This window comes from Ochlerotatus camptorhynchus, unplaced genomic scaffold (genome assembly GCF_037179485.1).
Source record: "Ochlerotatus camptorhynchus isolate MF236.1 unplaced genomic scaffold, CSIRO-AGI_Acam_v1.1 ptg000330l, whole genome shotgun sequence".
NCBI classification, from domain to species: domain Eukaryota; kingdom Metazoa; phylum Arthropoda; class Insecta; order Diptera; family Culicidae; genus Ochlerotatus; species Ochlerotatus camptorhynchus.
This window is the reverse complement of record NW_027040818.1, coordinates 1,909,863-1,934,452: the sequence shown is the minus strand read 5'-3', so window position 1 is coordinate 1,934,452 and position 24,590 is coordinate 1,909,863. Positions and strand designations below refer to the sequence as shown.

General features: G+C 40.9%; 2 protein-coding genes across 7 annotated transcripts in view; both read left to right on the top strand.

The window, feature by feature from the left end:
* The window catches only part of stj (straightjacket), a 53,341-nt gene extending 41,047 nt beyond the window's left edge, over positions 1-12,294 (top strand). For all 6 annotated transcript variants that reach the window (XM_065230393.1, XM_065230391.1, XM_065230392.1 and 3 more), the window contains 3 exons: positions 9,925-10,129; positions 10,209-10,407; positions 10,477-12,294. In XM_065230393.1, coding sequence (XP_065086465.1) covers positions 9,925-10,129; positions 10,209-10,407; positions 10,477-10,587 — 515 coding nt within the window. In that variant the 3' untranslated portion in view covers positions 10,588-12,294. The remainder of the gene's footprint in view (positions 1-9,924; positions 10,130-10,208; positions 10,408-10,476) is intronic.
* A 134-nt stretch (positions 12,295-12,428) lies between these two features.
* Positions 12,429-13,107, top strand: LOC135708537 (uncharacterized). Its single transcript, XM_065230643.1, has 2 exons — positions 12,429-12,916; positions 12,986-13,107. Exons 1-2 carry the CDS (start codon positions 12,429-12,431, stop codon positions 13,098-13,100), a joined length of 603 nt encoding a protein of 200 aa, XP_065086715.1. The 3' UTR covers positions 13,101-13,107.
* Positions 13,108-24,590: the final 11,483 nt, after the last annotated feature.

Here is a 24,590-nt window from a genome sequence, read left to right as displayed (position 1 = left end):
CTATAAGTTTACTAAATAAATCTATTCTGGTGAGCGAACCGGAAAATCATATACTGGAAAGCATTCCCCGGAACGATCTTCTTCTTCTTCTTCTTCGCATTTCAAGCTTATTGCATATCGCATATAAGCTTATTGCGTGCTCTCAACTTAGTGTTTTAGATGCACACCAAAGTTATTAATTGATAGCTTTCGATGCCTGTACCAGTTTTGCATCGGTATAATTGTGTGGCAAGTCCAATCATACTTCTATGCCCAGGGAAGTCGAGACAGTGGGGATTGCAAAGATAACTCCCTGCAGATTATGAGGAGATTCCCATATGAATTCTAAGAATTTAAAAATTATTAAGAAGTGAATTTCAAATAAATTTTCTGGGAGCATTCTGATGTACCTGTCTGAGGATTCCATAGGAACCAAATTCGGAGGAGAGTTCCTAAGGCATTCAGAGGAGAATTTTGAATAGGATTTCAAGGAATTTCGAATGATTTTCTAAGAACATGCCAAGGAAATTATGAAGAGAATTTCAAGCGAATTGTGTGGAGAAGTCAAAATTAATACAAAGAGTTCGAAAAGAATTCTGAAGAGATGTTTGAGTTATAGTGTCCGAAGAAGTATTTCAAAGGAATCAAATTCTGAGCAACGTTCCAAAGGAATTCTAAGGAGAGGATTCTATATAAATCCAAGAATAATACAAAAGAAATCCCAAAAAAGAATTCTCCGGAATTACTGGGAACATTACAGGGGAATACTGAGAAAAACCCCCAGATGACTCTAATGCTGGTAAGCTCCAGCGCGGGTTAACTTGTAATACTTGGTATACTAACCCGACTTTCCTGATCGATATTTAATCAGAAGATAATACCTGTTGGAGCTTAACACCATAAGAGTTCGACCGGAATTCTACAAGAAATTTGTTGGACTATTTCAAGGTAATACCATAGAGGTAACTCTAAGACCAGAAGGTCCCGAAAAAACGAGCTCAACTTTTTGGCTCAGCTCTGGTACTATCTTCGGTCCCAAGCTAATCGATTAACCCCTCGAAACATAGGAAAATCCACGAACCCCTCATTTTATCTGTCAAACTTTCATAGCGAATCAAAACAAACATAGTGTAGTACTAGAATTTCGACTATAATGGGGTACATTAATCGATTTGCTTGGGACCAATAGGCTAGTTAAGTAGTGAGACAATTTAAAATCGTTAGTTGCCACCGGTTGGTAATACTGAGGATAAAAGTTCCAAGGAAATTCCGGAAAAACATTCAAGGAAATTCATAGAAGAGATTCTAGGGAATTTCAAGGATAATTCCATGCGAATTCCGGGAAGAATTCCACGCGAATTACAATAAAAAAATCGAATTAATTTCTAAGAGTATGCCGAGGGGAGAGGAGAACCCCAAATGCATTCTTAAAACTTCAAAGGAATTTCTAAAAGAATTTAAAGGAATTTCTGAAAACGTTTAAAGGTAATACTGGGGGAATTCAAAGAGATTTCTGAGAAGAGTCTCCAAGGGAATTCAGAGACGTGTTTCAAGGAGGAAAATTCCAAAGAATTCTGCGGATACTTCTAATGGAGTTCTAATGAAAGCTTTTATAGCAATGCAAAGATAATTTCCAAAAGAATTCTAAGAACTTTTTAGTGGATTATTCAGGGTGGCCACTGGATTGAGTTCCCGGCTATTTCTCGGTTTTTCCCGGTTGTCTAATATATTTTTTTTCCGGTTTAATGGAAACAGCTAACCATTAGACTGATGCAAAATTCGAAATTTTCACTCCACAGTGCTCAAACGGTCCCAAAATGGGCCCTGATTAGCCTCCCAAAACTTGAACTCATTTAGTGAGAAACTGACTTGGCACAAACCATTTGAAGTTTATATGGAAATTACTATGGGAAAACAAAACTTTTTGTTCATTGTCTTCTAGCCTTTTTACATATTGTACTGTTAACAAATTCTATTGCTATTCTTATGGGAATTTTTATCAGCTAAAACTTTGCAGAAAATCGTTTTTCAGCCAAACGTCAAATGAAATAGTTATTAATTGATTAAGAGATTGATAATCTTATGGCAAGATTAAGCAACTGTATTGTGGGCAACACTGTATTCTGCAGTGTGACATAGTAGCCATGATTTTTGTCCTCTATTCTACACGCCATAAACACCAATGTTGCCTGCTGAACAGTTGATTGAGCATAATCATAAGACATCAGTGACTTGAATCCTTAATAATTTTTGTTCCTTACATTTGATCGAAAAGTGGTCTTCAACAGAGTTGTAGCTGAGAAAATTTTCAACAAGCTCAATTATCATTTTCTAAAGCAGAGTGAACTAGTGAATTTTGAGATTGATATGAACCGAAATTATGGTTTCTCCATAGTAATTTCTATATAAACTTCAAATGGTTTGTGCCAAGTCAGTTTTTTACTAAATGAGTTCAAATTTTGGGAGGCTAATCAGGGCCCAATTTGGAACCGTTTGAGCACTGTGGAGTGAAAATTTTGAATTTTGCATCAGTCTACCAACCATGGTGAAATACCCTGAATAACATTACAAGTTTTATCATCGAAGTCCTAGTCTAAATTATGGTCTACCTAATTATGGTCTATCAGTATGATAGAACCAAAATTGTTATTTGATACATAGATTATTATTTCGGATAATCTTTGACCCATTGGAGTGCAGTCTGTAGTTGTGAGATCAAAATACGTAGTTTTCAAATGATTTCTGAAGATAATTACAAGTAAATTCCAAGAAGAATTTTTGACAAGTTTTGACGTGAATTCTAGAAGAAATCCAAATAAATTACGTAGAGAATTTAAAGCGAAGTCCGAGAGGATGCTTTGACAAGACTAAAGACTGACTAAAAATAAATTGATTCTTACAAAAAGACCTGTAATACGTGATTCAATAAGTTCAAAAAGTCCATTAATGGTTGCTTTACAGTGCTTTTATTAAAACTCAAAAGTAACAGCATTAAATAGTTACATTCCTGCAGTTTGAACGAAACCTCGAACCTTCCTCTTGATGGAGCCCATCAGCGCCCGCACAGTGGAAACGGACACGGAATCAGTGCATTTCTTCCATTTTTCCCGCATTTGTTGAATGTCCTTGACTGCCCCGCCACTTCGTTGAAGTCGCTGCTTTGAAATTGCCCAGTATTTATCGATTGGTTGAAATTCCGGGCAATTCGGAGGATTTATTAGCTTGGGGACAAAATCGATCTTGTTGGCAGCATACTACTCCAGAAACACCTTGGAGTAGTGGCAGTTGGCCAAATTGGGCCAAAAGATGACTTTGCCCCTATGCTTGCGGATGAACGGCAATACCAGCTGGGTGGCATCCCTATCTTGTTTGCCTTGCCTTGAAAAGAGCTAACATCGCTGCGGGCCCGCGAATCGTGGGCCCCACTGACAGCTCATAATTTGTAAACAAATAGAAGATTCAAGCCAGAATTTCAAAAAAGGCGTGACTGATATTATGGATATTCTTAATATTTTTGCTTACATTTTGTGAAAAATAAACTTAGGACTCATAAAATATTATTTTCTAATTTTCTACCACGAAGTCAACCATTTATATGGCATAAAAGGGAAAATAATTTCAGTTGATAAAAATAAGACAATTCAGTCACGCCATTTTTGCAGTTCACACTGGAATTGTGACGTTTCAGATGTTGGTTTCAATAACATGGCGGCATGTCACCCAGCTGGGCAATACACGCTTCTCCAGGCATTCTTCGATGTAAACTTGAGACGTCGAGAATGTGACGAATGGTTCTGTTTTCAGGCCACAACTGCAAATCGCTTGCCAAATCATGGCGAACTTGTCAGAAAACACTAACTTGAATCTTCCCGGCACATCCCCACGTCCAGTCGCGATGTAAAACTTTTGACCGGGAAGCTGCTTAAAATCGAGTTTGACGTATGTTTCGTCAACGATCAAAGTGCAGCCCTTGTGTTTCGTCAAAACACGGTCGTACAAGAGCCTTGCACGCTTTTTGGCCATGGAATTCTGCTTCATGTGCCGGTTCGGATGTACGACTTATATCCTTCCCTGGCAATGATGTTCCGCAACGTTTGAAAGTTGGCGTTGTACCTTCTGGCCACATCCCGGATCGAAAGACCGGGGTTGGCTTTAACGCACCTCAACAACACCTTGCTGCGCAGCTGACGATCCCTGGTTCCAGTTTTTTCGTAGGTCCGCTGATTCCTTTCCACACTCAGGGTTTCCTTGTAGGTTTTGACCACTCGACAAACTGTTGTTTTCGGCATCTTCAGCACTTTAGCCAGCTTGGAACCGGACCACTCTGGGTTTTCCAGGTGTTTGTGCACAATATTTTTTTTTCTTTCGAGTTCCATTTGACGTTATTTCTGAACGCGATCGACTACTTTGATCAAACTTGCACCAGTTCTAGATGGAGCTGGAATTAGGGCGTAACAGCTTTTGTTATCAATGACTTCTCTTGATGATTTCTAGACAGTCAAGGTTCGTCTACGCAAATAAACATCCCCATCGGGTAGGAGAAGACTTCCCCTACCCAATGGTTATGTTGGTTTGCGTGGGCTTGCCTTGAATTCTTAGAAAACATCGAGAGAAGGTTATTGTTTACAAAAGCTATTACGCCCTAATTCCAAGTCCATCTATAGTTGTTCTATATAGAAGTTTAAACAATCAACTGTCAAAGATTTTTGATTCACAACACTAGAGGCGTGCTAGCGGCGCACGAGGGGCGTACCAATTTACTTTTAGTCAGCCTTTAAGTTATATTTCAAGGGAATTTCCTGGAAAAAAAAACTCAGAGAATTTCCATTGATTTCCAAGGTAATTCTGTGATGAATTCCTGGAAAATTATTAGGAATATTATATGTATTATTATATATAATATATATTAGGAGAGAAAATTAAAGGAATTATCGCTACTGTAGTACGTCTAACTTTACATTGCAAATGCTATGCAAAATTACACAGTAGAATTATTGAAAATACTAAGTGAATTGTAGAGTATATTCTAAGAATTTCCCAGAGGGAATCCCTAAAGAGGTATTCTAAGGTTGTTTTCAAAGAAAATTTCAAGATAATGCCAGAAGGAATTATAAAATGATTTTGGGGAATCCTGAAAGCAACTCTGAAGACATCTTGGGCTGATTCTAAGGAAATTCTTGAGAAAATTCCATAGATATCTTCTTCTTCTTCTTCTTCGCATTTCAAGCTTATTGCATATCGCATATTAGCTTATTGCGTGCTCTCATACTTAGTGTTGTAGATGCACTTCGACAGTTATTAATTGAGAGCTTTCGATACCTGTACCATTTTTGCATCGGTATAATTGTGTGGCAAGTCCAATCATACTTCTATGCCCAGGGAAGTCGAGAAATTTTCCAACCCGAAAAATTCCTAGACCGGACCGGGAATTAAACCCAGCCACCTCCAGCATGGTCTTGCTTTGTAGCTGCGCCTTTACCGACAGAGCTAAGGGAGGCCCCTGATATATCCTATGAAGAATTACATCTTGAAATTATCTAGGTAATTCGAGCATCGAAAATTTTCCAAAACCTCGGGCACGTGTCAGCCTTCATTATATGTAAGTCTGATTGGTAAACCACCTCGGGACAGGAGAAGTTTTGAGCCGCTGGAAATCCTGAGACTAAGAATTTTATTTTCTATCCCAGACTAAGGAAAATTAAGTCGATAAGTGTTTCAACTCTGTACAGTACAAGTCTGTTTACCATATACAGGTAGAGCAAAATACATAAAACCCAAGACATAATATCAAGAAGACTGGCAACTTTGCCCCAATCCAAACGTTGATGAAAGCGCTTGACAATAAATAGTTATAATAATGCTAAATTGAGGGTATTTCCAAATCATGTTCAACTGTTCAACTATTGTAGAAATTGTCCCCCTTTGCCATTGATAAATAAAAAAAATTAAACCAAATTGATCCCATTTTTCACAAGTAGTTTCACAAGTATTCCACATAGTCTGTGAAAGTTTTAGCCTATTTGATGGAGCTATTCTGATATATTTAAATATTTTTAAAGATAATTAGATAAATTGAACTATTTTAGACCACCTTTCCAATTGCTAAATGAAATACTTTTTTTAAATCAAAACGTTTCTCAATTTTCACAAGTAGTTTACAAGTCTGAGGATATTGAAATTATTGCAGATTAGTATATTCAACAGGAACACACATCGAATTTTCTAAGCATGAATTTAATCCACCATTTTTTAAATCATTTTGGAATTGAATTTTCTGATTTCAATGATTATTAAAACTATACTACAACTACAACTATACTACTAAGATCTACCATTTTAAAAATAATCCGTCATATTGGATTCACTAATGTGAAAATAAACCGACATCTTCAAATTGAAATTGTCATTTCAATAGTGGAATAATCATAATTATGCAACAATATTACACTTAGGATGATCGACTTTTTCATGAAAGACCCGACATCTTGAAACCACTCTTTTGAAATTCATCCGCCTTCTTGGTTCCACCATTATTTTAATTACCCGTCATTTTGAAATTCCACGTCTATCTTTCAATTGTAATTTCTATAACAATATTGGAATAATTATAACTATACTATAATATTGAAAGAATGACTATTTTCTCGAAAACCCACCATCGTAAATCCAAAGCATTGAAAATCAGCCAAAATTTTGGAATTGAAATCTCCAACTTCAATTGTGGAGTTATTATAAGCATACAAAAGTATTATACTTAGAAAGATCTAACACTTTATCAAAGACTTACCATTTTAAATCCACTATTTTGAAAATCGTTCGCCATCTTGGATCCATCATTGAGAAAATAAACGAACATCCAAGAATTGAAATGGCCGGACTTTCCTGAACTTCGGCAGGATTTTCCTTAAGTTCAGAAGGACTTCCCCGACCTTCGACAGGCCTTCCCTGAACTTCGACAGGCCTTCCCTGATGTCCGAGAATTGTAATGGTAGGACTTCCCTGAACTACGGCAGGACTTCCCTGAACTACGGAAGGACTTCCCTGAACTTCGGCAAGATTTCCCTTAAGTTCAGAAGGACTTCCCTGAAGTTCGGCAAGCCTACCCTGAACTAGGGCAAGACTTCCCTAAACTTCAGTAAGACTTCCCTGTTCTTCGGTAAGTCTTCCCTGAACTTGGAATCCATTAGCAGGTAGGGAAAAATTTCCCCTATCTGATGGTAGTGTTAGTATGCGTGGGCGAGCTACCAGTTACGCCAAATCGACGATCAAATGCATTGTTTACGAAAGCTGATACGTCCAGTGGCGTCGCGTCCACATGTGCAACCTGTGCACGACACAGGAGTAAATAATTTTTTAAAAAAATGCGTTTAGATTTCTACACGAAACGAAAATCAATTATTTTATTCATGTGTTTCACTTATACATTTTTGCCAAACATCAGCCTTATACATTCCATAAGACAAACCATATAGGTCCTATAAGAATGCATAAAAGGTATGTGTGACCGCTTATACATTTCATTTGACACATGATCTTCATAAACTTTTTGCAAGGCGTCTGCTTATTAGTTGACTTATACATTTTATGAATAATCAGCAATAGAAATATGCCAAAAGGTATAAGGAGATTTCTATCCGTGTATGGTTACATTATAGCTCTATTTTATACTGTGGCTTAATTGAATCTTCAACCTTGGTTTGCTTCAAAAGGGATTAAATTTAGTTCGGATGGTCTGCCTAATCCCTAATGCATTGATTTCTAAGCATGTCGATATCACTACTACGACAAAACTCGTTAAATAGTGCACCTAAAGCGAGCTTTTTTGGGTGGCGGGTGGCAAGTTTGTGAATGGTCAAATGCCTGATGTAATCCAAGCAGACCTTCTATCACCTCTTGAAACATATGTACCAGAAATTTTCCACAATACAAGGCGGTTTGCACCACTAGTTGTAATTGAAACTTTCAGCTGTCACGCATCAAACGGAAGCAACACGGAAACAGCAGTCTGGTACGCTTTGGACGTGTATCATACTTGCAGACCGGTATGAATGTGTGAGTTTAAATTAGAAGAACATTTGCTTAAAACGTGCATTTCTTGCTGTGCACTTGGATATCTGATTTCAGGCACTGGGTTTAGACTAGGCAAGTCAAATGATCAACTCAGTTGAATTCAATTGGCTTGAAAAGTTGAGCCTGGTTCAACTTTTTTCAATTCAAGTGAGTTGATCAAGTCAGTTGAATGGCATGGTTTACACGTTCAATTCGCGTTCTAGTCAGTTGAATTCAACTGACTTGATCAGTGCTGTAAATTTTCATATCATTCGATTGAAGATGAACCACTACAACCATTCAATCAATTCTGTGTAAACGAATTCTCACATGACCATAATTTGAAGAGCCCCTTTCTCATTCGAAGCTCATTGTCACTGTCAATTGAGTCACTCAGTATCATTTGATATACGACAGTGGAGTATGGAAGAAATCCAGAAAAATGGTCCCGAACAGACAAGTCGACCCGATGTCGGATCAATGTAAGGCTAATTTAAGGTCGATGTCGACCCAATGTCGTGTTAATGTCGGGTCAATTTTGGGTTTATGTCGGGTCAATGTCGGGTCAACATCGGGTTGGGGTTTGATAGAAGTCAGGTTGGTGTCGGGTTGGCTTAGCTTTTTCGCCGGAATGTCGACCAGAGCTCCGTTTGTGTGTAGGTTACACTCAATCGAATGATAGGTATATAGCGTTTCTCAAATGAGAATGATCCATGCCTTCGTCAAATGACTAAGCAACTGATATCACCCATTCGGAGGAGGTCCCCTTTGATAGCGAATAGCTACTTTTCTCATTTTCATCAAAAATGTTCAAATGATTTTGAGAATTTACAGCACTGGACTTGATCAATTGACTTGCCCTGTCTAAGCCCAGCTTAATGGAGAAAGAGAGCGCAAAAGCTCACTCTCACTCTCTTGTCAGTTGTAAATCTCTCAATCAAATCTCTCCGATGGCTGCGCCGGTGCGCCGGTTCTCTAGATTTTGACACTGTTTTGTATCAAAAAATGTTTTCGGAAGTGTTTGACGGATATTCTCGATATTCTTCATTACGCTTCAGTCGAAAGATAACTCTTCGACTTCCTTGTGATAAAAACGAGAATTAGTTAATGTCGTTTTCGTTTTTGCGGTGTAGCTACACCGGTGCTACACTGCCGTACACCGAAATATTTTAGGGTGTAGATATAGGATGCACCTTTGTTTATGAACAAATGATGTTGAGCTGTCAAAGACTCGCGCTTATTCCTGCTTACACTACACCAGTGCTACACCACAAAAACGAAAACGACATAAGTTTTGCAATTCATCCTACTTCGGTTAACGCGAAAAGGGCCATACAAGTTTTGTTTACACAAGACGATAGGCCCTTCAAATGTTACGTTACGTAGTGATTAATATAGTAATAGAGAATATGTCCTTCGAATTCATGGAGCGTTGAAAAAAAAACAAAAACTAATATGTGGTGGTAAACTATAACGAACAAAGTTTGGTGCACAGGTAAACAAATGAGGCACGCGACGCCTCTGCATCGTCCCTTTGAAAAAGTTATCGAGAAATATTATAATTATACAATAATATTGTATTTACGAATATGCTCAAAATTTCAAAACTTCCCATTTTACTAATTTGCAATGCTTGTAGGTATTGGTGCATTTTGAATTTGGGTGTGGTTCGAACGAGTGTGGGGTCAATATCAACGGAAAAGCATTAACTTTCACCTTAAACAAGGCTGATAGTGGTATGAAATTTAAATAACTTTTGAAATGAGAGCCAAAGTTTTACCGAACGCTGTTCAAAGTTGGGTAATAAATTACCGAAGTCGGTAATAATTTCTAAGTGTGTAGGACATCCAATGATTGGATTTCGCCCAATGGAGATAACGTGTGGTTTTGTTTCAGTGTACGATAGCAGCCAGTACGACGCGGCCTCGGATTTAGGCGACATTGAGGACCCGACGGCCGGTCGCTACAAAGAGCCGGAGTTCAACAAGGTTCTGATCAATCGAACACGACCGGAACCATGCGATCACGTCATCACGTTATACGAACAGAACAACGACGCCGATCCGGCCGTGTACCGGAAGGATTCTCATCAGTGCGAGAGGTTTGTAGGATTGCCATTGTTAAGTTTATAATCTTCATACTGATCTGATGTGGGAAAATTTGTTCATGATTGATCGTAGACCCTACGTGGTGATGCCAATCCCGTTTAGCAACATGATCCTACTGGTTCTGGACACGCTGTGTCCGGTGCCTTCACAAGTCCACGTTACCACGTGGCCCGTCGAACACGACTACAATGAAAGCTTGGCGTGTCACAAGGTGCACAACGTCGAACTTCCGCGGAGACGACCGCTCACCTGTATCAATAAACATGCGAATGTAAGTCTTTTGTGCAAAAACTAGACTCAAATGTCTTAAATTTTAATTTCTTTTTTTTCCCTGTCATAGGAAAGTGTAATCGAACTGTGCGGCCGAGGATCGCCATTGGTCGGATCCAGCTGGGCACTGATAGGGACCGTCCTGATTCTGGGACAGCTGATGTACATGGATCGCGATTAAGGCGTAATGGCGCTTTAAAGGTTATCCAACCAACATACATTTTTTCGTGCTTAAGTTTTCCTCGAAAGAGCGAATCGCGGGTTTTACATTTGCCGTTGTAAAGAAGATGAAAAATAGGAGCGACGAAGACGATTATACCATATACAAACTTTTAATAGTTGCGATAATAAAGAAAATACTGAGAGCTTTCAACCCGGGTCATTTGCTACTGGTGAATTTGTTCGGATGCTAGGAACATTCAAAAACGAATCAACCAATCAAACTCGCCACTAGCAAACATCCTTCCGAATAAAAAAAAAACGAACAAGTCTCAACAATTCATACTTATTGCTACAATTTGATTGTTACTTTCAATTTTCAATAAGAGAGAAATTTAAGTATCACTTCAACCAATAAAAAAAGCGTTATATTTAGTACAATAACCGCTGCTAGAACCATTAAATAAATTTAGCAAAATTCTGTTACTCAATTTCACAAGATTTTTAAACAAACAAAACCCAGTGCTACTGAAACGAGAAAAAAAAGTCTATACACATTTTGTTATCGAATTAATACTAACTAACAGTTCTTATAGAATTAACCAATCTCATCTCTTGTACAAAGCAAAATAACGAATATAGAATGAAAGTAGGAAAAGAACAGGCGGAATAACGGAAGAGGCCAAAAAAGGACACTATACCGTAGCTGGTTGAAGTGTCATCCACGATAGATAAAATGGACCAGGAATAGGTTATGTTTATGTTTCCACACGTCCTTTGGTTAATGTGAAATTACAAGTTGAAAAAGGATGAAGTTCACTCACACCAAGTAGGAGGCTTTACGAATTTAAGTAAAGCTCTCTCAAGATCGAGAGACACTCGATTTGGTACGGAAGTCATCCAGATTATTATAAACTTATATTTGAGTTACCTTTGACCAGATTATTGTTACATTCCGTTGTTGAAAGTATAGATTGAATTTGACTGGACACTTAAATGAAACAAAAATGTAATTAACTAGAAAAACTTTCTACGTAATTAGAACTCACTTTATCGTTGGTAATTTAGTTTGGGATCGATTGTTGCCGTTGTTGCTTTTGTATGGCTTTCCTAATAGATTCGATTTAGGGAGAGAACAAATGAAAAAAAGAAATCTAGATGAATGACTCAGTTACGAAAAAAAAAAGAACGAATCTGTGGAATAGAAATCAACTCTTGTAAAAAGACTCGTCAATCACTAGGTAATACTGAATAAAAACAAAAATCGAATGAAAATTTTCTACTGTTGTAAATTTAAAACTTGAAGAAAACAAAAAACAAGCAAACCCAAAGTGACTAAAAACGAATGAAACAATTTTTCAAATTTATAACAAACTTTTTTCCAACAATAAGCAAGAGCAAAATCGCTGAAGACGAACCTTTTTCCCCGCCCCAGTCTCCGATTGCTGCGCAAATCAGATCTTACGCTAGCTAGCTGAAAACGGCAAGCAAGTGCTAGTAGTAGCTTGAAACAAATCTATGAACAACTACATAGTGTAATAACTAAATAATAAGCAACTAAAACAAAGCCAGGCGCGAACACTGGAAACACTACAACAAGAAGAACAAAGTGAACACGGTGGTGAGGCACACAGTAAACTTAATTCTAGTTATTATAAAGCGAATCTAGCAGAAAGAAAACTGATTTTTTTCATTAAATTTTTGGTAATAAAATCTGTGATAAAACTAACACCGAAATCGTTTCATTTTCATTTCACCGTCCATTACCCCGACGTACAGTGCTAATTAAAGTGAACATTAGACATTTCCGTTCGGTTGGTTCATAAAACAGTCGCCGATAGTTTACTCCAAAGTCACTTCATCATGAACCGTCCCGGTCTACGAACCGTGCTGCTGCCACTACTACTACTGGTACATCCCCCTCCGGCTATCAGTCAAAACTTGTTCGGCCTAGCCCCTAACATCGGCAACGTGGGTAAGAAGAAGCTGGTCGTTCATCGGGTAGGTCAATGCCTGGGCAAAAAGGATCTCCCGATTTTCGCACCGGATATGCGTATCGCGCCATACAACGCCACCAACAACGCTGTCAGTGGGATAATCGAGTTCCGGGAGGATTTCCTCAACGGGTGGGACGTGTCGGCTTCGGTGAAGAAGTGTGACGACTTTCGGGCATCGGACAGCTGTCGGCCCTTTCTGAATAACCTGGCCAACTCGAACCAATGCATGATGCTAGGGCTTAGCGACATGATGTGGATGAAGTATCTGACCAACATGAGCCCAAAAGCCGAATGTCCCTTCCGGAAGGGCATTTACACGTACGGAGAAACGCTGGTCGACGATAATTTGGTCAAGTATGGCTTGTTGTAGGATCAATTGCCTACCGTAGTTCATCAAGCAACACGCTTTGTTTTTTTTTTCAGGTATATGCCAGGAAGTGGCCATAGCCATTGGGAGGTCGAGATCACCGGGAAGGTCAAGAACCGTCAGGTTTTGTGTATCATAATGCAACTCCACGTGCGGCCTAAGAAAAACTAGATTTGGAATGAAGGGTGCTCTATCTTGCAATACATTAATAACCCGATTTTGTCGGTCCCCATTTTGAAAATCTTGTCTAATATTCTGCACCACCTTAAACATCCATCTTGAAGATGAATGAGAACGATTTGGAATTACGGTTATGTGAAATTATTGAAAGATAAAAGTCTGGTATAACATTCAATAAATAAACGGGAGTGACCCCGGCGTAGTGGTTAGCATCCATACCTCTCACGCCAAAGTCACGAGTTCAAATCGCACCCCCAGACAAGTCACATTTTTTTTTGACATTTAAATGATCTTTATTTCTTGTATTTGTTTGGTTTACATGTATGGATTATCAAGTGACACAGATGCGTCTTTTCAACTTTAGTACATTTGAAATTTTAATTATTATTTACAGTTCCTAGTCCTATCAGGCCTGTTATTAGAGTATGACCACCTTCGTGGGATTGGTTTGTTTTGAATTTGAAAAAGGAGACTACTTATAACTACTATTTACAACTACAATTAACCTGTAACTACTATATAAACCTAACCTACTATATACAAATTGCTTATCAAAGCATGTTCTGATGTATTGCATTTCTACATAAACCTAGTTTTAATGTCATTAATTTTGAAATCTAATTTTGGAATGTTCGCCTCTTGGTGGACGTCTGAAATTCTTGGGTCAAAGAGTCGATAAAGGATCATTCTAAGCAGTAAGCACTCTGTTCTGAGCAACCTGGATTTTGTTCCTGTGAGTCTGAGCACATGATTCCCACACCGGAGCTGCGTAGAGGATTGCAGGTGCTATAATTTGCTTTTAGACAGCCAGTTTGTTCACCCTTGAGAGGTGGGATCTACGGCAAATCAGCGGATACAGACACCTAACCAAGGCGGAACACTTGATTACGGTTTTCACCACATGCGCGTGGAATGGGAGCTTTTCGTCAAACAACATCCCGAGATAGGTTACTTCGGCGGACCACTCAACCCTTGTGCCATCCATGATTACAGTACAAGAGGGAGCTGGTTTTAGTTTGGTAGATTGTCGATGGAGGAACATTATTGTTTGGGTTTTGGAAGCATTAATTTTAATTTTCCACTTGGGTTTTCTCGCTTTCCGAGGAGTTGTAGAATCGAGAAAGAACACATGATTCATCATGTTTGGAAAATTGCAAGCATCAGAAGATTTGGCGCTATCTGCGTGGTTTGGTTTTTTCTCCCGGACCAAAAAATTGTGGCATCGCGAGTGAAAGTTTTAATTTCAGTTTATTTACGCGGTGATGAGAACGGCGCTACCGGTGGTGTAGTGGTAAGCTTGATTACCTCTCACCCCAGCAGGCCTGGGTTCAATCCCAGTCGGCGCCGCCGGGATGTTCTGAGGCATAACATCTCTGATCACGCCTTCCTTCGGATGGGAAGTAAGCCGTTGGTCCCCGGTTCATGAGTTGATGGGTCGATAGGTAGGGTCCAGGTGTGGGAGCTGCCTTCCTGGCACGTCGGTAGCATTGGTGCTCAGCACGGAAAACAAGATCAACGGAAAAAAACAAACCAAAGGAGAACGGCGCTGATCTATTGTTAGGGTTTTGCGATGTGCATTGCTTTTGTGCACGGAGTGACTTGAAAAAGAAAAGCGAAGAAAAGTGATATTTGGTTGTTGTGTGGTTGGAGTCGCTGGAGAAGTTTGTTTAGGGATGACTAGAGAAAAATATGCGTGGAAGCATCGGGAATGCGCTCCCGGGTGTAGTGATTTGGTGAGTATGTTCCAGTTGAAGATTGTTGAAAAGTGTATTTGTGGTGATGCAAATTATGGTTTAGATGACGCATGGCTTTTTTTTTAAAGCTTTATTAAAGAGATGTTTAGCCTTAGGCTGGTTCACCTCTAATGACGCATGGCTTCAAACATTTTGTGTATCCAAATAAAACATATTACATACTAAATACGGACAGGGCATCGTCTGCTGACCATTGCCGCGGGTATAACGTGGGAGTCCCAGGTACCCGGTTCAAGCTTTAGTTGGCGGCGGTGGCTCTTCTTGACCTTCTACCCCCTGAGTAGTTTTCTACCCCCTGCGTAGTTAGTGTGAATAAGGGCGTCTATGTGATGTTTTGCTGTTCCTGTTGTGGACATCTAGTGCATCCTGCTCCCTTAAATTGTTGGGGACACCCTGTCTTACCTCAAAAGTAACCCTTTTTGAAGTACTAGTCTGCACAACATAAAGGGCACCATTACGGAGCATGAGATTTGATCAAATTATTCGCAGTTCTACTTGTCCAAAGCCCCCGGCTGGGATAGAGGATGACACACACACACATTGATTTTAATTTTCCACCACTAGAGTGCACAGGAATCTTTTTAAGGAGGGGCAATTTTTTTTTTCTATGGTGCATTTAATCTGGGGAAGGGGAGTACTCCAAAGTGCATCACTGTTTCGCTAGTGTTCAATTTAGCTCATTTTATTTATTTTTTGCTCCGGTGGTGGTTCATCTTCTGCAATGCCAACTGTTTTCAGACAGCCAATGGAATTGGCAATTTAATCTCATCGACGATGTCGATGATGATCGGTTCGTCAAATGGTTGCAATAGTAGGGCTTTAACCGAAATGATACTTAGACGAATTCTTAGTAAGATAACAATAGACCAAGGTTCAATGGCAAACTAATACCCACTTTTCAATTAGGGAATCCAAAAGCTGTCTTTTAACTTGCGGTACAGTTGCGAAAAAGTCCATCCTCAGAATTCCTTGAGGTTCCTTTCGAAATTTTTAGAACTCTATGAGCTCTTTTAAAATATTTCTCAGGAAACCTCTGGATTTATTTTGAGAACTCTTCTTGACTTTTACTCAGAACACCTTGGAACTGAAATTCCCTTAGAGTTTCAGAAGAACTTCCTCAGTATTATCCTGAAATTATTCCCGGAATGAGCTAGAACTTATCGGTATTTCCTTGAAATTTTCCTCAAAATCCATTCCGAATTCACTCAGAAAGTAATTTTCTCGGTATTCTTTTCGGAATTATCTTGAAACTATCTGCAGCATTCACTCGAAATTATTCGCAGAATTTTCTTGGAATACTCCTCACAAATACTTTCGAACTGTCTCGGATATGTTTAGAACTCTTTTAAGAGCTCTTTTGAAATTCTTCTCAGAAGTCCACTGGAATTATACTAAGAATACTTCATGATTTTTCTCAGAACACCTTGGAACTGAAATTCCTTTAGAGTTTCAGAAATTTTTCCCGGAATGAGCTAGAAATTATCCGCGGAATTCGCTTGAAATTTTGCTTAAAAACCCCTTTGGAATTTCCCTCAAAATTTGATTATCTCGGTATTCTTTTCAAAATTATCTTGGAACTATCTGCAGGAAGCACTAGAAATTATCCGCAGAATTTTCTTTGAATTCTAAAAATTAAATATCCTTGAGGTTCTTCTCGGAATATTTCTGGACTTTTTTTTTTCTCAGAACACCTTGGAACTGAAATTCCCCTAATGTTTCAGTAGAATTTCCTCTGTATTCTCCAGAAATTATTTCCAGAATGAGCTTGAAGTTTTCCTCAACATCCCTTTGGAATTTCATTCAAAATTTGATTCTCTCGGTATTATTTTCGAAATTATCTTGGACCTATCTGCAAGATTCACTACAAATTATTCGCAGAATTTTCATGAAATCAATCTCAGATTTTTTTTCTTTTGGAACTGTCCTCAGAATTCAAGTTTAAGTTCTCCGTCCATTCACCAAAACGTTGTAGTATTTTTAACAGAAATGTTAAATAAAGCTTGCCCCTCCATTCAACAACACTGTGCAATTTTCACATCAGGAATTTTCAGTTCAGCTTGCTCCTCCATGCAGCAGATTGTTGCAAATCTTAACCCAAAAATTTTCAATGCAAACTTGCCCGCAGGTAATTCTACACCAGAAAATTTCAATTGACCAGAACGATGCAAATTTTCCACCGTTAATTTTCAATAAAAATTGCTTCTCGAATCTTCTGATTGGTGCACATTTCTTTTTTTTTTCTTTTTCCACCAGACATTTTCAATATAGATTGCTTCTCCTATCATCAGAATGTTGCAGGTCTGCCACCAAATAAAGCTTGCCTCTATTTTTAGATTTTTCATAATAAATTTTCAGTAAAGCAGCTTCCCTCTAATCATCAGAATGGTGTAGATTTTCCACCAGAAATTATTATTGAAATTTGTTTCTCTATTCAGCATATGCAAATTAAACACCAAAAATATTCAGAAAAGCTTTCCCATCCGTTCACCAGAACGGTGTAGATTTTCCACCAGAAATTTTCAATATAGCTTAATTTTGAATAAAGCCTGTGTCTTCATTTACCTGACCTGTGCAAGTTTACCACCAGACATTTTCTTTTAATTTCATTTATCAGAGCAATTCAAATTTTGCATCATAAATTTTCAGTAAAGCATGCTCCTCCATTCACCACAACGGTGCAACAAAATTGTCAGTGAAGTTTGTTTCACCATGCACCTTTGTGGTGCAATTTTCAGACTTTGCCTCTTCATGTACCAGAATGGTGCAAATTTTCCACCATAAATTGTCAATGAAGCTTGCATTCATCAGAACGATGCAAATTATGCACCAGAAATGAATAAACCTTGATTTTACATTCACCACAGTTATGCGAACTTTCCACCAGAAATTTTCAGTTAATGTGCACCTCAAAATTTTTGGCGTGATTCAATTTTTCCACCAGAGTTATTCATTTTGATTAGTTCCTTGATGATATTTTTACACCAGAAATATTCAATAGCAAGCTATTTCTTCGATTTACCATCACGAAGGTGAATTTTTTCAACATTAAATTTACCCTCTTCTTTTAACCCTCCATGAACACTCTTGAAAAAAAAACACCAGAATTTTTTGTATGCACCACTCCACTGTGCTGCAATGTTTTTACCAAAAAATTTCATTGTAGTTGGTCCCTTCATGCACCTTTTGTAGTGCTATTTTCAGGCACCATCTCAAAGGTTTTCAGTGCTCTTATATTATGAAATGAAGTTATTTTACCTTCAAATCAAGTTATCAAGAAATCAAGTTATTTTACATCATAATTTAGTAAATGTTGGAATAAAAATCTTATTTATAAAAGGTGGGGCAATTGCTCCACCTTGCCCCACCCTGTGCACGCCAGTGTTTTCCACGTGGTGGCATAATCAGCAAAGGTGTCAAGGCATCGTTGAAGCTTGTTTGTTATTTCACGATGCATCCTTCCCTTGACGGTTATAGCGGTATTATCTGCGAGCAGAAATAACACGCAACCGTTACCTAAGGGAGGAATGTCGGAAGTGTAGATGCTGTATAGCAAAGGGCCCAACAGACTTCCTTGCAGAACACCTGCTGGGATGGAAAATGTGCTTGAATTGCAACCATTCAACGATACCCTGAACGACCTTTGAGGAAGGTAGTTACGGGTGATTTTAACAAGATGTAAAGGAAAGTTGAAGTTACAAAGCTTGTATACAAGCCCATTGTGCCAGACATTGTCAAACGCTTTCTCAACGTCTAACAATGCCATGGCTGTAGACTTGGATACAGCTGTGTTACTTCGGATGTTATTCATCACCCGTACTAGCTGATGATTTGTGGAGTGCCCCTTCCTGAACCCGAACTGTTCCGGTAGGAGAATGTTGTGTTCCTCGACAAACTTGAGCAAACGATTAAGAATAAGTTTTTCGAACAATTTGCTCAGCGCTGGAAGGAGGCTGATTGGTCTGTAGCTTGCAGCTAGCATTGGGTCCTTCCCGGGTTTGCGGATAGGTATGATTTTCGCTGTCTTTCAGATACTTGGAAAGTAGTGCAGTTCCAAGCATCTGTTGAAGACAGCAGCCAGCAAAGAGTGAACCTTCATGCTGAGTCAAACCTGCGTCAAACCCGGGGGCCTTCATGTTTTTGGTGCGATTCAGCATTGAGCAAATCTGTTCCACTGTGATTCCATCCTCCGGAGGGATGGCAAAAGGGGAGGAATCAAGGTTGAGTACGCATTGCTCAACCTGAACTTCGAGCGGACTTTGGATGTTGAAGCCAAGCAAGTGCGATTTGGCAATATGCTCACCAATCGCATTTGCTTTCTCCTGAGGGGTGATTATGAGCCGATCCTCATCATTTTCATCTTTGAGTGGTGGAATGGGTTTAGGGTGCGTCTTTAGGACCTTGGCAACTTTCGAGAATGGTCTGGAGCGGTCGTCCAGATTCTGGACAAGCCGCCCGAAACTTTCGTTCCGGAGTGAGACCATTCTGGAAGCAATCTCCTTCTTCAGATCGGCCATTTCACGTTTCCTCGCTAGATCTCCAGTCCTCTGAAACTGGCGTCTACGAACATTTCTCAGGCGAACTAAGAGTTGGGAGTGGGAATCAATGGCAATAAACTTACCCCTCACAGGAACTCGTCGGACGCACGCCTCGTCAGCCACGGTGGTTATGGCTTGGTGAAGTCCCCCCAACGCTCGGTCGATGTCCTCTACGGAGTCAAGCGGCGGGTTGTCGATGATGTGCCTGTCTACCACGCGTCCAAACTGGGCCCACTTTATGCGATGGTAGTCCTTGCGCAGGCTTAGAGCAGGAGCTACGTTGTATCCCAGTTCAGCCACCACCGGTTGATGGTCGGAGATGAGTTCGTTCAAGGCTACCGGCTTGGACAAGCCGGTATTTGTAAGAAACAGGTCTAGCGTCGATGGGTTGCCTGCCGGTGATATGAATGTTGGCTCGTCCGAGAACCAAACGGAGTACAGCCCATGCTGCGAATGGTCGAACAGCAGACGACCGTTCTGGTTCTGCTGGTAGTTCCGCCAGGCCTCATGGCGAGCATTCAGATCTCCTCCAACAACAAAGCGGGAACCGGTACGGGTGATGGTGGCCAGGTCTTTCTTGAATTTAGCTGCTAGTCCGCTGCTGGCGGCACACTGTCGAGGGCAGAAGGGCCTCGATGATGGTGCGGATATGGGACAGACTGCGGTATTTTATCCCTTTTCTGACGATGATCGCAACACCAACCCCTGGAGCTGGTACGATCAAGCCGAATGATGTTGTGGTCCGGTAACCAGCAACTGTCGCCGGACTTGAGGTGGGTCTCGGTGAGGAGGCCCACGTCGATGGTAAAGGGTGATACGGTCAAAATTTGGTCAATATCAACTTGACGTATTTCTTTCAATTTTGCATTTAATTTGAAGGTGTGTGTGTGTAGAATGTTGCTCCTATTTTGATTTTGGAATTCACTCTTCAGTTGTCAAAATGCCGTCCAAGCAAGAAGAGCAGCGTATCAAAATTTTGCTCGCGCATCGCGAAAATCCGAGCTACTCGCACGCAAAGTTGGCAAAATCGCTAAAAGTTGCCAAATCAACCGTTACAAATGTAATTAAAGTGTTTGGGGAACGTTTGTCGACAGCCCAGAAGTCTGGATCGGGGGGAAATCGAAAACCGGAAGCCGCTGAGACGACAAAGAGAGTTGCCGGTAGTTTCAAGCGAAACCCTAACCTCTCTCTCCGAGATGCCGCAAATAAGCTGGGTGTATCGTCTACAACCGTGCATCGAGCCAAAAAACGAGCCGGACTATCGACTTACAAGAAGGTAGTGACTCCAAATCGCGATGATAAACAAAATACGACGGCCAAAGCGCGATCCCGGAGGCTGTACACGACGATGCTGACGAAGTTTGACTGCGTGGTAATGGACGACGAAACCTACGTCAAAGCCGACTACAAGCAGCTTCCGGGACAGGAGTTTTATACGGCAAAAGGAAGGGGAAAGGTAGCAGATGTTTTCAAGCACATGAAACTGTCAAAGTTCGCAAAGAAATATCTGGTTTGGCAAGCCATCTGTACCTGTGGCTTGAAAAGCAGCATTTTCATAGCTTCCGGGACTGTCAACCAAGAAATTTACGTGAAAGAGTGTTTGAATAAACGTCTGCTGCCTTTCCTGAAGAAACACGGTTGTTCCGTACTGTTTTGGCCGGATTTGGCATCTTGCCATTACGGTAAAAAGGCCATGGAGTGGTACGCCGCCAACAACGTGCAGGTGGTTCCCAAGGACAAGAACCCTCCCAACACGCCAGAGCTCCGCCCAATTGAGAAATACTGGGCTATTGTCAAGCGGAACCTAAAGAAGACCAAAAAAAACTGCTAAGGGCGAGCAGCAGTTCAAGGCAAACTGGCTTTCTGCGGCGAAGAAGGTGGACAAGGTGGCTGTACAAAATCTGATGGCAAGGGTCAAGCGTAAGGCCCGGCAATTCGGATTTGGAAAAGCGGAAGCCTAAATGAATATTTTTCCTGAATTTTATACTAATTGAACTTGAAAAAGAAATTTAATTTGATTTTTTAAATAAACGATTTCACCGATTTACACGCGTTTTCCCTTGACCAAATTTTGACCGTATCACCCTTTAGTTCCGCCAGGCCTCATGGCGAGCATTCAGATCTCCTCCAACAACAAAGCGGGAACCGGTACGGGTGATGGTGGCCAGGTCTTTCTTGAATTTAGCCGCTAGTCCGCTGCTGGCGGCACACTGTCGAGGGCAGCAGGGCCTCGATGATGGTGCGGATATGGGACAGACTGCGGTATTTTATCCCTTTTCTGACGATGATCGCAACACCACCCCCTGGAGCTGGTACGATCAAGCCGAATGATGTTGTGGTCCGGTAACCAGCAACTGTCGCCGGACTTGAGGTGGGTCTCGGTGAGGAGGCCCACGTCGATGGTATGCTTGCGGAGGAAGTCCGCAAGCTCGATGGTTTTTGCTTTTAAGGAGCAAGCGTTCCATGTGACTATGCATAGTGGTTTGGACGCCATAATGCATAGCCAGTTTCACGATAGTTTCGAACTGTTCGTTCTTGTTGGTGCACTTGCGGAAAGCGCTTGTAACATGGACGAACATGTTCCAACACTCGTCCATCGAGTACATACCTTCTAGCGTTGGCGGTGTTCTCCAGGTTCCAGGGGGGAGTGGAATTTGTTCACCGGGCGTTGGTTGAGGGGGAGCGGGTTGCACTCGCGGTTGCTGGTTGGTTCGAAGAGGCGGAAAATCGCCTGGCCCGAAAGTCGGGGACTTATTTTTCTTACGTCCTGGTTGGTTGGAGGTCGATGCATCCTTTCGGATACGCTTGAACTCCTCGCGTTTGGGGCACTGCCTGTCAGAGCCCTGATGAGCACCGCCACAGTTGAAACACTTGATAACCTCAGGACTGTCATCTGGGCAGTCGGAGGAGGCATGGTCCTTGGTGCAGAAGCTGCAGCGTGGGATGATGTTGCAATTTCGGGTGCCGTGTCCGAAGTTGAGGCAGCGCTGACACTGCGTTACATCGCGGCGGCCACCACGGTAGGACTCCCAACGGATGATGACGTTGAAGAGCGAGCGGATTGCTTGCAACGCATTAAGCGTCACCGTCCCCTTCTTGAAGTGTACTAGGAAAAGGCAATCCTGGTACTTCCTCTGGCTTTCGTTCCTCCTCTTGATCCGAAAGACGGCTTTAATTTCAGCTTAGATCACCTTCGTTTCGAAATCCGGAAGGCCTCGGATGACTACCTTAAATGGCTTGTCGCCGGGATGTCGTGTGTGAAAAATTCCACTTTGGAATTCTTCAGTGAAGCCAAAGCTTTGTTGTAGTCCGCTTTGGTGTGGAGGATGATTTTCGTGCCAATCCCGCACAGCTTGTACTCGGCAGCGACGCCAAGGGATGCCATCTCTTGAGCCAGCTTGTCGAGTGGTACTGGAAGTTTCACTTTCGGACCGTTCTGGCCGCCCGTGGCCATGTTTTCAACGGACCCGCCGAAATCACCGACGTCACTACCGTTGATTGCTGTGGCGTTATCTTGGGGACCACTATTCATTGGGGTATGGACACTTCCACGGTCGGATGTGTCTCTCTTCGTCTTTTTGCCGCCTTGGGCAGCGTTAGACTAGGTTGCAGGGTTCGAAGCCTGGTTCGAGCCTGTCTTCTTCTTCCGCTTCGACATCACACGCGATGCACCGAAACGACCGAAAACGTGAACAAACGCTATTAATATCACTGGCACTGAGCGAGCGAATCAAACAACCGACTGTACTGCACAACGGTATGATGCAGAATGATGAATGAATCTTTAATAAAAACTATTCTGATATATTTATTTTAAGGCTACTGTGGTGATTACTCGTCGCTTGCTAGGTTTTCACCTGTGCCAAAGGTAAAGATTGATCAAGGTTTAGAGGTCGAGGATATGATTTGTAATTTATATGGAAGATTACTATGGAAGAATTTCAAAAATAACTTGTATCAGTATCGCTCTAACTTTGCTTCTACATGTTCAAATTTTGTAAAAAAAATTAATATGGCAATGAACATTATTTTGTTGTTACGATCAGTTTTACAGCATAGGTATCAAGAAATATAGAAAAGCGAAAAAAAGGTAAATTGACAGATGAATATGTGCAAGACAACAACAACATGAATGAGGCTGATAATTGTCATGATAACCATGTACTTTTTTTTAACGTTTGGACACCTAAAACCCAAGTAACGTAAACGTAAATGAAAGTCAATACTTTCCCATACTATGTAATTCACCGAAATTTTAATACAAGTCAGTTACTCCTGCCGGCGAAAAATAGAAGAAAACTGTCGACGAAGCGCATCACGGGAGAGATGAAAGTCAAAATCAGATGCAACTCTGTTGAATGTTCTCTGTAGTCCGCAAATCGCACCGTATGCTCCATAATTTGAGCGACGTAAAAGCAGTCTTAACATAAGGTTATTAAGAAGCGGTCGGGGTTGAACATTCAGGTCAATTTGCCTAAGGATAGCCTCAAAATCTGGCCTTCCTTGCAGCATATCGGCCACGGTTAGTGCTATGCTTGTGTCTCTTCTAGTCCGGAGAAGTTCTAGGTCGATAAGTTGACAACAGCTTTCGTAACTGGGTAATCGAAACGGATCATTCCAAGGCAATCTACGCAACGCAAAACGAAGAAAGCGACGTTGAACAGATTCAATTCTCTCGGCACCGTTGTTGTAGTTTGGGTTCCAAACCGCTGAACAATACTCAAGCGTCGATCGAACAAGCGAACAATAGAGAGATTTTAGACAGTAGATATCAGTGAAGTTCTTAGCTATCCTAAAAATGGACCCTAAAGTTCTTGCAATGTGTTGCTTGAATGAAAGCTGCGAAACCAAGATCACACCCAAGTCTTTCACCTGATTCACGCGTTCGATTGTCGAGCCAAGCAGGACATAGCTAAATATTATCGGTTGTTGTTTTCGTGAGAACGTAATAGCGGAGCATTTGGCTGGGTTCACTACCGTTCTGTTTAAACTACATCAACTAGCTAATACTGACGTTGAAGAAAGTGACAGTCAGTAATTAAGCAGATTCGTAGGAAGATTTTGAGGTCATCTGCATATGATAACCGAGGAGCTTCGATGACCAGATGCACGTCGTTGAAGTACAGTATAGAAATTAACGGTCCCATGTGGCTTCCCTGAGGTATACCTGATGCTGATGTGACGAAGAAGCT